The sequence below is a fragment of the Camelina sativa genome, chromosome 15 (assembly GCF_000633955.1).
Source record: "Camelina sativa cultivar DH55 chromosome 15, Cs, whole genome shotgun sequence".
NCBI lineage: Eukaryota > Viridiplantae > Streptophyta > Magnoliopsida > Brassicales > Brassicaceae > Camelina > Camelina sativa.
Genome location: NC_025699.1, coordinates 9,327,142 through 9,343,061, shown reverse-complemented (window position 1 = coordinate 9,343,061; position 15,920 = coordinate 9,327,142). Strand labels below are relative to the sequence as shown.

Here is a 15,920-nt window from a genome sequence, read left to right as displayed (position 1 = left end):
GTTGGGGGCCAAGTCTCTAAGACGGAGCCACACCCCCTGCATTCAGAGTTAGAAGCGTTGTATTGGGCCATGGAGCAGATACGTGCTGCAGGGATCGCTTGTCAACATTTCGAGACTGATTGTGCTGAGTTACTCACTCTGGTTCAGTCCCCTAAAGATTGGCCGTCCTTCTCCAACGTGCTCGATGAGTTCAACTCGCTGGAATCCTTCCAACTATTCTCCATCTCTTGGTTCCCGCGTGCGTCAAATACGAAGGTGAATTGTCTTATCCTTGTTTCGCGTTCTCTTATCTCTGAAATTTCTTTTGTAAACCCCTTCTCTCCGGCTATGGCAACTAACCAAGAATTTTTTTTTAATTTATTGTTTGCATTGAAAAAGTAAACATATACACTTTTAGTTAAGAAAATAGTTGTACATGAGTTCAAATTTATTAAAATTAAATTAAATTTAACAAAGAATATATATTTATTTAATTATTTTCGTAAGTAAAAACAATGTATAAAAGTAAAGAGATAAACTTTTAGTTATAGAAAATAGTTGTTTTTTTGCTATAATACACTAATGTATATCCATTTACAAAATCTACATTACCATTTGAAGTGTATTTGTACACACAAATATATTTTAGTGTTAAAATATACTCATTATTCTTTACTATTATCAACAAATTGTCTTTATGAACATATTAAATAATCTATTATATGTCTCTTCACTTTAACATTTTTATAGTTACCAAAACGCATACGTTAATCTGACATACTCCTATCTTATATGTTACAATAGCAGTCGTTTTAAATAAATTATTTGATTGCTGAAAAAATTATGAAACGATCTATTTTTATTTTAAATCTTTTACTTCAAAAATCTCTTTCTTTATGTAAATGTAAGTATATACATTTTTCTAGAAACAGTAATTAGTTGTATAATTTTCACAATCATATTTTTATCTTATATGAAAAGTAATCATTTTTTTGTAAAATTAACAACTTAAAATTAAAATAAGTAAACGATATTACAATTTCGAATTTTTGATATATATATATATAATTTCCTTATAATGATTTTTTTTTATGGTAGGTTTTGTATTTTTACGTTTTCTTTTCTAAAAATTTAATAATTTTAGAATGGACATGTGTCAACATCCGAATGATCTAATTGATACGTGTCAAGATTTTATTAATTAGTAATTTTGACATCAAACTTTATATAATAAGATATATATAGCTGCAAATGTCATGTGGCTGGAAATTTTTACCTATACAGGAGAAACCTCTTGACTAGTCCTACATGTCGATAGTGTGGTGAAGATACTGAAAGCAAAAATATAATCTTACAAAATCTTACCTTACACTACAAGAAATATAGGCATTGGTAGCATATTATTGTAGCGCAAATTTACTGACTGCTACTAAAAGTGTCAAAATCATCGGAAGTGAACTCTATTATAGCATTATTGTAGCGCTATGAAAGATTTTCAATAAGCGGGAATCCAAAAATCATTATTGTAACTGGAAAATCATCGAGGAGGCAAAACACTTACCCAAATTTCTAGTTTGTCCGCCAAATTAAAACTTAGCTCATCTTTTTTTCCCCTAAAAAACAACATTTATACAAAAAAAAAAAATTCAATTCATTTATCCCTAATCTAAATCGAAGAAAATTTCCCCTCTTCTCTCCACTTCTCCTCTCTCTCCGATCTCTACTCTCCCTCTCAGTCTCCGTCTCTCTCCACGTCCGCTTCGTCGGCGATTTCTCTTCCTCCGCCGCCACCACTTTCTCCTCCATCATCTCAGCCGCCGTCACCAGAGGTGGCCGTTCACGGGGTTGCGAAACTGAGTCTCATGACCAGCAACTCGCCAAAGCCTTGACCTTTCCTCACTTAATCCCAATTGGTACTCTTATTATGAACTAATCAATCTTCTCAAAAATACTAATTTTTAGGAATCGATGTTTCTTTGTAAGTCAATGAATTTCTCAATCTGATTTTGTGTCTGTAATATCTGGGTTTATAAAGTCTGTAGCTTTTTGTTTGTTTTTCGCTGTCCTTATGTAAGATATGATAACAAATTATGTGTATTTTTTGTATTTGGATGTGTTCTTCGCTAAACATCAGAGTTTTGGTTTGTAAAATTTTTAGGTGTTGAATCAACAATTGGAGCAGGGGTTTATATTCTTGTGGGAACAGTGGCGAGAGAGCATTCAGGACCTGCTCTAGCCTTTTCATTCTTTATAGCTGGTGTTTCTGTAGCACTCTCTAGCCTTTTTCCTTCAGCTGGAAGTGCCTATCACTACTCTTACATTTGCTTTGGTGAAGGGTATCATTTCACTTGCTTGTTTAGTTATCTAGCAGTTTGTTGCGGTTTCATTAACCACTCGTTGAAGGATTTGGAGCCTTTAATGTTTTGCTTTTGAATTTTGTGGGATTCTGCATAGTTGCGTGGTTAATTGGCTGACACTGATTCTGGAATACACTCTTGGTGGTTCAACTGGCGGAGGGAGAAGAAGAAGAAGCCATTATCTGATTACGCGTCTGAGAGACGGGGCGATGTTATTCGAAGATCTCATCGAATGTTGCGATGGCAAACTCAATCCCGTCAAATTCTTTTCTGCTGATGAGATCCGCAAAGCGACCAACAATTTCAGCGACTCGAATCATATTTCTGAATTATCTGATTTTGGCTACGAATGGTATTCAGGTCAAACAGAGAACCATCACAAAATATTCATCGATAAAGTTGTAAGAAGGTCCAAATTTGATGAAGTTTACTTTGACACGACATAGCAGTTTCATCGATGGTGAGTGGTCACAAAAGCTTCAGGAAATTGATTGGATGTTGTCTTGAGTTTGCTGGTCGAGTCACAGTTCTTTGCCTACATTGGATTTGATTCAGTTGCAAATATGGCAGACGAGGTTAAAGATTGTGATGCTAAACTTAGATAGAATACTTGCAAGAATGTGGGACGAAATGGGGACTTGTGAGAGTTTAGTATATGAGACTTGTGAGTTGTGACAATTTTTATTATATTTAGCATTTTGCATCTTTTTATAGGAAATGTATTCTGAATTATGCAAATTTTATACTACTAACGGTTTGTGATAATTCAATAAAATAAGTTAGAGATTTTTTTTATATCAATCTCTTAACATTCTCCAGAATCACTAAAATAACATTATCAACTCACAACAAAAATAATTCATGATATTTATGAAATATGATTAATGGTTAATATTTGTAGAATATTTTTCTGTTTCAAAATTAAGAAAAAAAATATAATGAATTATTATTTCATACTAAAAATATAAAATAAAATAAAAATTATTACAAAATACAAAATAATAATAAAACGTTAGTTGAATTTTTGATTTAGAATGTAGGATTTATGGTTTGGGATTTAAGGTATAAGAGTATATAAGGTTTGAAGTATATATAAATCTACTTATAATATAAATACAAACACTAAATTTTTAATTGTAAATTATTAAATTTTCTACTTAGAATAACAATGAAAATATAGAAACTATTAATGTTTTATATTGTCTTATTACAAAATAGAAATAAGAATGAAAGCAATAGAGTCTTTGATGTTAGGGTATAGGGTATAAGGGTTGTGATTTAGGGTATAGGGTTTGAAACTACTAACTCTTAACCATAAACACTAAATTTTTAATTGTAAATTATTAAATTTTCTACTTAGAATAAATATAGAAACTATTAATGTTTTATATTGTCTTATTACAAAATAGAAATAAGAATGAATGCAATAGAGTCTTTGATGTTAGGGTATAAAGTATAAGGGTTGTGATTTAGGGTATAGGGTTTGAAACTACTAATTCTTAACCATAAACATTAAATTTTTAATTGTAAATTATTTAACACCAATATCATAAAATATATCAAAAATAAAAAAGATTCAAGTATTACAAAATTAATCTAGTAATTTTGAAAATATATATTTCAAGTATTACAAATTTTAAAATGTAAATAGAAAAGCTGGTTTCTGATTGGTTGATCCATAGAGTTAAGGATCATCCCTTATCTAATACACACCGTTGATTTTATTTAAATCAATGGACTACCTTCCTTCTTTCTGACTTCCCTTTGCTGTCTCACTCACGCTCCTCTTTTCTTCTTTTTTTTGTTTGTTTGTTTGTTTGTTTGTGTGTGCGAGAGAAACTCTTCCTCTTCTCTTCCTCTATAGCTTCTCTCTATGTCCACGATTTTTCATTAGCTTCTCTCTATGTCCACGATTTTTCATTAGCTTCTCTTCTTTGCCTTTGAGCTACCGTTCTCATCTTATCCCTCCCATCTCCAGATGATTCGCCGAAGACCAAACCCAAGGCAAAATCGGATCATTTGTAGCAATTGGAGGAAGCGAAATCACAATACCACCACCGAAACTTACTTGTTCATCGGAATCAAACACACTCAGTATCATTCTGTGATTGATTTTGGTTTCCGTTTGTTATTCCCAGGGACTGATGCTGGTTCACTTTCTGGGTTTTCAGCCAAAGGTCTTTCTAATTTGGATTCTCCCCTTCTCTTCAGGTCAGATTTGTTTTGTTCTAGCTTTTGTTCTTGTGATTTCGATTAAGTTAATGGTTTGAATCTTCTGCTAGTTTTTTCTTTCTCGTTTAGGTTATTAATTAAGATCGAAGATGAGATTTAGTATGGCTTTTCTCAGATTGATTTTGAATCTGATTTATGTGTGTGTAGGAGCAAGTGATTAGAGTAGCTGAAACGGAGACATCACATGTATATAACTCAGTTTTCTTCATGACTTGTGAAGTTCTTTGTTCCTCTTCCTCTGATCCTTCTAATAGAGGAAGGATTTACGTTGTTCTGTGTTTGGTATTTGGTTTTGTTTATTTACGTTGTTGTTTGATGGTGAACTTTGCAGAGAAAAACTTCAGCTGGTGATCCTGGGACCATATGTCTGTCTGCTTATGTTATTTCGGTTTCTTGATTTCAGGTTGTTCAACAAAAAACTGCTTCTTGCTTGTGTTTGATAACTGTCAAGAAGGAAGACAAGCTTGAGTTCAGGAAGATCCTTGAGGTATGGCAATTGTTATTGGTCTCTGCATATGCGTTATGACTCTATGAAGAAATAGAGAGTTCACACAAAGCCAAAGACTCTAAGGTGATCTGCTGATGGAATGGCGTTGGCTGTTAAATGGTATGAGTTGGAGATCTACTAGAGCTGCTTCGGTTTCTTTATGACTTGGTTTGGTGAAGAAATGTACTTGCCTTTTTTTTTATGACTTGGTTGGTGATTCAAGCATTTGTATTTTTTGGGTATTTGATAGAATGATTCTATATAAAATGTATGGTTTATAAATTTAATGTAATATTAATTTTATTTATGAATCAATTTGCAATTTATATTTTATGCAATATAGGTTTCAAATAATTGAAATATAGCACATAATAATATACATTAAACAGCATTAACAAAATGATACAAAACAATATTTTACAGCACTAATAAAAAGATACAAAACAATATTTTATAATACTAATAAAATGATATAAAATAATATTTTACAACACTAAAAAAAAGTTATGAAAAACTTTATTATAGCATGAATCAAATGTTACAAAAGATTATTTTATAGCAGAAGATTAGCGCTATAATAGCTCTGACTATTGTAGCATTTAAAAAATGCTATGGTAAGGAGGGGACCTACTATAGCTCCTCATTATACAGCGTTTTCAAATGCGCTACGAAAGTCCTTTAGTAGCATTTTCCGTGTGCTACCAATGTCCATATTTCTTGTAGTGTTAGTAAATCAAACCAGAAAATTAAATCTTACACTCTATAGTCTATACACTATTACAAGCTCACTTGTAGTAAAATCAAAATAACATATCGCAATATATACGAATGTATCATTCATTAATTATATTGGATATATAAACCATAAGCCAATTCTTCACATAATTAAACACATTCTCTTATTTCCTCCACAATACTCGTTATAAACTTATAATCATAAATGTGTGTATATAAACCCATCATTCAATGGCAATGAAAACTTAGGGTTGAGAGAATATATAAGAAGAATTTTACATTATATCCTAACTTGTTTTACAAATAACGAAATGTCTTCTTCTACTATATATGAGGTTCGATGTAAAATATTCAGTAATATTAAATAAAGTATTACAGTACCCATTATCAAAGAAAAACAAATATTCAAGAAGATTCGGAACGAACCTATATATGACTCACCACTCATCATCTGATGTCAGGGATCGGTTTGATTATATAGGAGCGCAATGGAGACGTTCTTGTGGGAAAGTGTTGGAACGACCACCTCTTCTAACTTAAACGAAGGGTAACGTTCATCAAATATTACGGCTATATTGTCTAATGTCTTTGTGTTTTTAAGCACGAGTTCCAACAGTGAAGTCACGTGCTTTGGCTCGATAGAGCAACCGACCTTGTTAAAAGAGACCCCATCTTTTGACCTCCAACATTGATCCGGGTTAAAGCCTTGCAACTCCAAGTAGTCGTCTAGAGCATAGTCCTGCTCAACAGAAAGAAGATACAAAAATGGTTCTTGGATATATATTCGAACTGATCAGAGATACTTAGAAGAGATGTCAAAAGGAAGGTAAATTAAAAGAGGTTAAATGGTAACTATACCCGTATGTAGTTGGAGCTCTTTACGCGTACTGTTAGCTTCTTTAAATCAGGTGAGTTTTGCAACAGTCTTTCTATACTAGGAATAACATATTGAAAGATAAGTGTCTTGAGAGTCAAATCTTTCACCTTCAACTTAGGAAAGGGAACACTACGAACCTCGGCCAAAGATAAAATCTATCAAAAAAAGCAAAGATCAAATTAATTATGATTAATTAGAGAAATGCAATAAGGAGGACGATCGATACTTACATGAAGAAAGTTTCCCCCAAGAGTAAGCTTCTCTACATTCTGCAACTTTTCTAGCATCTTTAGCACTACGTCTTGAAGGAAACCAGCCTCGACGTTGTTCAATACGAAAATGCAAATCTCCAGCCTAGCTTCGGCTAAGTACGAGACATCAAAAGAAGTACATGCTAACTGTGAGTTTATTACCAATATGAGATTATGTACATGCGGTGCCAGAATCTGTGTTGGCCCCGGAACCCAACTGTAGGGGTATATATCTAGTGTTCTCAAACACAATGATTTGCTGAGATCAAGAACCTTCAGTTCACCACACGTATCCAATGTTAAGCACTCGAGAACCGGACAACCAGATAGAATCGCAGCCATGGATTCATCAGAGAGAGCACAATCACCCAGGTACAACTTCTTCAGAGATGTCCAAGACACCACCGAGCATCTGGGAATCACCATCTTACAATTGAATTTAAAGGTGAGTTGCTTGACAGAAGAACTCATGTAGAATACATCAGGAATCTTATACTCATCGGAATGAATATTCCATATATCCAACAATAGATTCTCCACGTTACGGGACATGAGGAACTTGATCAACCTGTCTATGTCTTGATCGTCGCCATCTCTAATTTATCTAAAAGCTATTTTAAGATTTTCTAGGGTTTTGTTTTTATGATACCGCTCAACTCTACGGAATTTTTTTTTTGACCAAAAAAAAAAAAAACAGAACAGAAAGTGAGTCTCCTCTACTATTAGGGCATGTCTATTGCACATAATTTACATGAAATGCACAAAAGAAAGAGAGAAAAATAAAAAAAAGAATAATAAAAAGAAAAAAAAAAAGAAAAAGAACAAAAGTTGGAAAGAGAGAAAAGAGTGTCTCTGCCGAGACACAAAAACACTGAATCTAACATGTGTCATCATTTAACTGGCTGGGGGGAAAAATAATAATAATTAATTAGATTAAAATAAAAATATTATTATTTATTCTCTTTGACACCCAATTGGCAGTATCACCAATGAAATTGCTCTTAGGCCCAAATCTATAAAACAACAGAAATAAATCTGTAACTAACTAAAGTTACTAAAACAAAAAACTCAAGTTAAATTTCGAACAAAATTTAATTTCCTATCAAACAATATCATATATCAAGGTGTATTGTACCATCGTATATATTTGGTGTATACGTGCCTCCATCGTTTCGACAAGACGGAAGTTCTGATGGCGAACTTGGTCGGAATAAAGGAGAGGATGTGTTGTAGGGTTGCATCGGGTAATTAAGAGCTTATCAAGTCGTCTACTCCTTTTGATCACATACGTCTACTGCTCCTTGGTTTTTCTGGCGACGTTTGGCAGACGTAAATAAGTCAAAAGACGACACATTTATATTTGCATAACTTAAGGTTAAACGACGACAAATCAAAGAGTTTATCATGAGTAAACATCTTCTGATATGTTTCAACTTTGGATGGCCCAAAAAAAAACGTGTGTTTTTGTGAATGGGTAATGATGACTTCTAGTTGTTGTACAACTTGTACTTAGGTGAAAAAGGAAGACAGTTTTGTCATCTTCTTATAATTAAAAGAGGAGTACGTTTTTATTAATGTCCGAAATTCTCACTGTATTTACAGCAATTGCCACTGAATACATATAGAAGGACAATCAATCGATTAACTGAGCAGGGTAAATGTGTCAGAAATTATTTAAAAAAAAAAATCACCCACACAGCAAGGATCCGCGTGTTTTTAAGAAACCCGGCTTCAATTACCCTAAGGCCCAAATTAATACATATCAGCCATATTATCAATATCTATAGGTTTTAAAAATTGTCCACAAGCCCAATACACACTTAAAAATATGCGAAGGTATTTTTTTTGGTAACTATTCAAACAAAATCTTCTCAATCAATCCCGCCCTCAAATCTCTCTAATAATCTTGAAAATCAGCAAATTCTATCAGATACATAATATAATCCTAATCATAACCAAAAATCCCGCAATTATCAAAGCAAATCCTATACGATACCCTAGAACACTCGACCACTATAAATAATCCAACATCAAACACATTCAAAACTCATCAAGCAAAAATCAATTCTCAAGCAAAATTCAGCAAGAAACTATCAATGGCTGCAGCTTACGCTTACCTTCGCGACGTTAAGCCTTACAAGACTTCTTGGAAGGTCCAAGTAAGGGTTCTTCATTCATGGAAGACCTACTCAACAAGATTTGGTGAAACTTTCGATATGGTGCTCTCAGATGTCCAAGTAAGTTTAAATATTGCTGTCTTCCATCATTCACCTCTAATTTTATTTTTTTGTAATGCAACTACAATGTACCTTATAACTTCTTTTACCAGGGGACGAAGATTCACGCTTCTGTCAAGAAGGACTTGATCAGTCGTTTTGAAAACAAGGTCGTGACCGGTCAATGGAGAACTGTCGAGAACTTTGGTTTGAGTATCGCCACTGGTCAATTCAAGCCTACTGCCCATCGTTACAAGATGTCTTTCATCACTCAAACCATTGTCAGTAGGATGGACTCTGTGTCTGATGATCCGTATTTAACTCTGTCCCCATTTGTTTCTGTCCTGTCCGGCAACCTGAATGAAAACCATCTGATTGGTGAGTTATTTTAATTTTACCATATCGAATGTTTAAAGAAAACTAATAAATTTGCTAATTCAATGACATCATTCATCAGATATTGTTGGTCAAATTGTGAATGTTGGGGAGATGGAAACCATCGATGTCAACAACAGACCCACTAAGAAGATCAGTTTTGAGCTTCGGGATGAGAGGTAACATTTTATTCTAAATACGAAATGTCTGAAAACATATGTCATCCTAACATTCACAACATATTTTAATTGTGCGTTGCTTTTATTAGTGATGATAGACTACCATGCACTTTGTGGGGTACATTTGCTGAGCAAGTGCATAGTGCTTGTGATCCTGATGCTCAAGCACGTGTTATTTGTCTGGTGAGATTTGCAAAAATCAAGACTTACAATGGTAAGTTTTAATCATTTAACCTTATCATAGAGTAGTATTTTTTTTACTTAAAAAACCGCAATGTTGTAAGTTTTAACCAGTTCGGACCTATAAAATCTTCAATGTGTTTTACTCTTATAGAGAAGAGGAGTATCTCCAATGCTTTCAATGCATCTGTGGTGGTAATTAATCCCGACTATGCAGACATCCTAGAGTGGCAGAATAAGTAAGTTTAACTACATATATTTAAAACCACGTTATGCTTAGTGTATATTGGGTTTTATCAGCCCTACTCAACATATATATATATATATATATATATATATATATTTATATAAATGTTAGGTTGCCAAATGATGGGCTTGCTATTACCTTAATTGAGAGGAGACAAAGGAATAATTTGCAGTTAGCAAATGTAGGCGAGTTCTACCAGAACTTCCCAAGGAGGAACATACAAGCTATTTTGGATATGACTGAGGTAACTAAGGGAAATGTATAAGTGTGTTAAAATTATTAACCTTATAATTTTGTTCCATTCAAATTATATCAGTGTTTTCCTAATCCGAATATATACATATGTGTAGGAAGGAAAGGTCAAATTGATATGTACTATTTATGCCATAGATTGTGATTGGGCTTGGTACTATATCTCGTGCAAAAGGTGTAACAAGAAGGTTACACCTATCAACGCAATCACCAATGGTTCTGTCTCAACTGCAAAGAAACCCCAGTTCTGGTGTGATGGGTGTCGAGTACATGTTACTAATGTTCTCGCAAGGTATACACATTGAAATATTTTATCAATTTATACACAATTATAGGTGTATAATCTCCATACTCATCTTTGAACGTTATGGTCCTAGGTACAAACTACATGTCAACGTTATGGATAATTCTGGTGAGTTGAAGTTGATGCTCTTTGATAGCATGGCCACATAGATTGTAGGCTGCTCAGCAAACTCACTCATTGATGGTCAATTTTATGAGGTATTTGATATGATTAACATACAGCAACAACTTAATAAGGGAGTGTAGTTGATCCTATTGATTCCATAAGTAGGGCCGTATATGGTGATTTGGAAATGTTGCATACAAAAACAGATCCGAAGTTTTTCCAAACAAGAGCTATTTTATGTCCAACAAATAGTGATGTTAACACCATCAATGAAAGACTGCTTGAGAAGCTCCAAGGTTAGTTTCTACTTTTAAATCAGGCAAATTTTTAGTTTTTCCGATCTTAGTTAAATACAATAATAACGTGATCATATATCTATACAGGTGAAGAAATGGTGTACTTAAGTGTTGATAGTATCGATCCTCAGGACAGCGAATCATTAAACAACCCTGTTTTCAGTTCAGACTTCTTAAATAGTATAAAGCTCTCAGGGTTGCCAAATCACAGTCTTCGTCTTAAGATTGGTGCTCCTGTAATGTTACTGAGAAATATAGATCCTAAAGGTGGTTTATGCAACGGTACACGATTGCAGATTACTCAGATGGGGATTAATGTCCTTGAAGCTTGTGTTATTACCGGTAAAAGAGTTGGAGAGAAAGTGTTAATTCCAAAGGTTTTAATTAAACCGACTGATACTAAACTTCCTTTTCGGATGAGATGAAGACAATTTCCATTGTCTGTAGCTTTTGCCATGACTATAAACAAGAGTCAAGGACAATCACTCGAAGAAGTTGGTCTTTTTCTACCTCGACTNGGATAATTCTGGTGAGTTGAAGTTGATGCTCTTTGATAGCATGGCCACATAGATTGTAGGCTGCTCAGCAAACTCACTCATTGATGGTCAATTTTATGAGGTATTTGATATGATTAACATACAGCAACAACTTAATAAGGGAGTTTAGTTGATCCTATTGATTCCATAAGTAGGGCCGTATATGGTGATTTGGAAATGTTGCATACAAAAACAGATCCGAAGTTTTTCCAAACAAGAGCTATTTTATGTCCAACAAATAGTGATGTTAACACCATCAATGAAAGACTGCTTGAGAAGCTCCAAGGTTAGTTTCTACTTTTAAATCAGGCAAATTTTTAGTTTTTCCGATCTTAGTTAAATACAATAATAACGTGATCATATATCTATACAGGTGAAGAAATGGTGTACTTAAGTGTTGATAGTATCGATCCTCAGGACAGCGAATCATTAAACAACCCTGTTTTCAGTTCAGACTTCTTAAATAGTATAAAGCTCTCAGGGTTGCCAAATCACAGTCTTCGTCTTAAGATTGGTGCTCCTGTAATGTTACTGAGAAATATAGATCCTAAAGGTGGTTTATGCAACGGTACACGATTGCAGATTACTCAGATGGGGATTAATGTCCTTGAAGCTTGTGTTATTACCGGTAAAAGAGTTGGAGAGAAAGTGTTAATTCCAAAGGTTTTAATTAAACCGACTGATACTAAACTTCCTTTTCGGATGAGATGAAGACAATTTCCATTGTCTGTAGCTTTTGCCATGACTATAAACAAGAGTCAAGGACAATCACTCGAAGAAGTTGGTCTTTTTCTACCTCGACTAGTGTTTTCTCATGGCCAGTTATATGTGGCCCTTTCTAGGGTCACATCGAAGAAGGGTTTGAAAGTGCTTATCTTAGATAAAGATGGAGGGACAACAAAGCAAACGATGAATGTTGTGTTCAAGGAAATTTTTCAAAATCTATGGAAGTAAGGTCTGGTTTGGTGTTTTTTGTTTTAAATTTTTTAATTTCAAGGGTGAATTTTGTTTTTGCAGTCTTCTATTAGTAAAACATTTTGGGGATGTTTGGTTTGTTTCGTATTTGAAGAAATTTACTTAATATAGCTCTTAATATTTCGTATTATACTGTTATCTAAACTAAGCATAGACCATATAAAACAAAAGAATGCTGTTTTAATTTCTAGGTTTAGATTTAGATTTTGTTTTGTGTTCGTTATTTGTAATCAAATGACCATTCATTCATAGAATAATTTACCAAACAAAGCCAAAAACAGAGAGCCATGTAACTAACCGAGTAAGATGTCATCAGTGTTTCCTTTTATTTGACTGTAATTGTTGATTTATAAGTCCAGCTTTCTGCAGAAACGTTGTATACATGGATAGACCATATATTATTGAATGAGGAAGTTTACAGAATATTGTAATTTATGTAAACGAAATCAAACTCAAACTTATCTTGCTTTGGTGTTGAATGATTATACTTTACCAACCCCAGTTGTCACCTGTAAGAGATAAATTGGTTAAGATCTGAATTCATCTTATTATAAAAATTTTCAAAACACAGACCCTTAAAATCAAATTTAAGGACAGATTGTAATAGAGTGAATTGAATATATCGATATAACCCTCTTTACTAAAATTTAGACTCTAAATTCGAACTTAGATACACTTACGATGAGAACAACAGTTGAAAGGGACTAAAGAAATTTGCTTTATATTTAGTATTATACTGAGTTCTGAACAGAGCATAGTCGGTTAAAAACATCTTAATGCTGTTTTGATTTATTTAAAACTGGTTTTGGTTTTGTTTTCGTTCTTTGTAAACACATGACAATTCCTCGAAAGTCTAATTTAGAAAAGAAAGGCAAAAAAAGAGAGTCATGTTACTAACCAGTTTAGGACGTCATCTGTATTTGCTTTTAGTTGACTGTAATTGTTGATGTTATAAGTATCTGTCTACACAAGAGTTGTAAACATGGAAAGAACATATGTTAGTGTATGACGATGTCTACAGAACACCATGAGATCTGAAGCTGAAATCAACATCGAACTTATCTGGCTTTTCTTTTGAATGAATATACTTTTATAACATAAGGAAATACCTCGAATTGAATGATTAAGATGTTAGATAATCTTATAACAAAAAAGCCCAAATCACAGTCGCTAAATTCAGAATTTAACAACAGACGATAATATATGTATATTCGTTATTCGCTTCGNAGCAAGGAACAATACAAAACCACACATCTGGCTGGGGTTGTTTAGTCAATTGGTTTTCTTTTGCCTCCAGCAGGTAGCTCGATTTGGACCAAACTTGGAACGTAATAAAGAGGAGCTGGCCAAGGTCCTGTCTGATGTGTAACAAGCGGATCACAACCAGATTGACTGACTTGATTGTTCTCCCCGAGAATGAATATCTTATCGATGCAGTGGATGTAGCAGTCTTCTATCCATCTATCACAACACACGGCGAGTTTCTTATCCTCGTCAAGCACAAAATTTACTAGATCAGTAATTTGAAGATGAGGGCTCAAATCGAATGCTAAGACCTTGTTCCAGGACACCGCTTTGGTGGAGTCATTACCAATCTTACTTGTCACCCATATCTCAGCCTTGCATGTAGAATCGGGCTGTAAAAACACGGAAAGTTTCTCGTCTCTAACAACAGAAAGACTCAAAATTTTATACAATGGACACTGATAGGGAAGAGGCACAAACAGAGATGATTTCTCAGTAGAGAAATCAAATCTGAGCAATGACCAGCCAAGTTGCGGTTTTGATTTCTCCTTAGCAATAAAGTAAGTATTTCCCTTCAAAGGCACGATGTCTCCAGAGATCATACCGTCCCAGCCTGGTGGAGTGAGATCACCATCAGGAATCCTCCTCCACGAATCAGAGGAGTTAAGGTCGTAGATTTCGGTATCTTCGCCACCATTATAGCACAAAATTTTGTAGCTTCTTTGACTGCAGGAGGACTTGTTGTTCTTCTTGTTGTAGTACCCGAGAACAAATGTGTTGGTATTCTTCCAACGATTGTTGGCTTCGATCCACCTGGTTTGACCAGTAAACGGGTTCCAAACCACTATTTGAGATCCGTAACGGCGGGTGCCTTCCTTGACGCATATCAATAAGCCGTCGCAGTGAAAGACTTCTGTTATATCAAACTGACGTGAATTTTTAAAGGGACACGGATGTGGTAGGCTAAGTTCTCTTTTTACCTCTACAGATGGAAGAGGAGGAACATCGTCTCCATGTGGGGGAAGATTGATTATGCTCAAAGGACAAATCCGGCACTTCTCTGTCAAGATGAGAGAGTGAATCTCCTTTGGGGCATTATCAAAGTGCTCTCTTGCGAATCTCCTATCATCTTTGAACAAACGGTTCCATCGTTTGCAAGTTGCTCGTAACCGTTTCAGGGATGTGGCCGGAACGCGACAGAGTATCTCATCTACCAAATCGTTAAGAAGCTCCGGTATCGCCATCGATCTCAGTCTCAGCTCCTGTAAAGTCTAGCAGTTATGCTTTTGGTAATGTGAAGACTGAAGACTCTTTTTTATCGCGGGAGAAGAAAAAAACTTGACAACTTCGACTTAAGTTTAATCCAACCCTAAACAAAACTCTTTCGCTTGATCACTCACGGCTTTCTTGTTTTTAGAAAGAATGAAAGATTAAGAACTCAAAAGAATTATAAAGCGTCACTCTCTTGTAAATTTATTAATCCTTAGAAAATCACTCAAAACTAAGGTCACAAATCTCTCAATCTATCAATCTTTCTCTTGTNACTCATTTACTGGGTTTGCAAAACATCCGATTGAAATCTTCAAAGTAGACCAATAAGTAATTAAATATAGAAATCACGGAGGTGAGAATTATAGGATTCCAATCGGGATCTAAGCCGCAGAAGAAAGAGTGAAGGTTGATTAAAAAGAAAAAAGGAAGAAGGTTAAAAACAATCAGATAGACTCCCGAAGAAGCACACCAAAAGTCAAGTATCTTTTTATTATTTTAGTTGGGCCTTTTTATTTTTTTTTGTCCTAATGTCTATATTATTTATAAGATTATTACAAATGTTTTACTAATGATTTCTACAATATCCCAAAATATACTTCCAAAATGAAATACAGAAACACAACTTTGCACTATATATTAATTATTAATTATACACACCAAACAATTCAATGTATCACCACAAATAAAATAAAATAATAAACTTTAAAAATTGTACTCAAATTATAACTAAAATTTATTATAATTTTGTTAAATAGTTATTAAATAATTACAAAACAAATTTTCTTTGTAATAAATATAAAAGTTCAAAAGTTCAAAATTT

General features: G+C 34.0%; 2 protein-coding genes and 1 long non-coding RNA gene across 7 annotated transcripts; 1 reads left to right on the top strand and 2 right to left on the bottom strand.

Annotated features, from left to right (window-relative positions):
• Positions 4,177 to 5,314, top strand: LOC104746177. The gene is made up of 3 exons (XR_760831.2): positions 4,177 to 4,547; positions 4,716 to 4,754; positions 4,972 to 5,314. It is a non-coding gene; the product is annotated as an uncharacterized LOC104746177 (long non-coding RNA).
• LOC104746176 (putative F-box/LRR-repeat protein At3g18150) lies at positions 6,006 to 13,727 on the bottom strand. 5 transcript variants are annotated; one of them, XM_010467594.2, is made up of 8 exons: positions 13,482 to 13,613; positions 12,882 to 13,092; positions 9,228 to 9,490; positions 9,036 to 9,103; positions 8,054 to 8,228; positions 6,898 to 7,344; positions 6,649 to 6,822; positions 6,006 to 6,529 (listed from the first exon to the last, which is right to left on the bottom strand). In XM_010467594.2, the coding sequence occupies exons 5-8, from the start codon at positions 8,084 to 8,086 to the stop codon at positions 6,248 to 6,250; spliced, it is 936 nt and encodes a 311-aa protein (XP_010465896.1). In that variant the 5' UTR covers positions 8,087 to 8,228; positions 9,036 to 9,103; positions 9,228 to 9,490; positions 12,882 to 13,092; positions 13,482 to 13,613; the 3' UTR covers positions 6,006 to 6,247. The 5 variants fall into 5 exon arrangements, 3 of the variants coding, with proteins under 3 accessions (XP_010465896.1, XP_010465895.1, XP_010465897.1); XM_010467593.2 differs by having other exon boundaries at positions 9,036 to 9,490; XM_010467595.2 differs by lacking the exons at positions 9,036 to 9,103; positions 9,228 to 9,490 and having other exon boundaries at positions 13,482 to 13,727.
• On the bottom strand, positions 13,852 to 15,077 carry LOC104748293 (F-box protein ETP1-like). The gene has a single exon (XM_010469958.2). It carries the CDS (start codon positions 15,070 to 15,072, stop codon positions 13,852 to 13,854), a length of 1,221 nt encoding a protein of 406 aa, XP_010468260.1. The 5' UTR covers positions 15,073 to 15,077.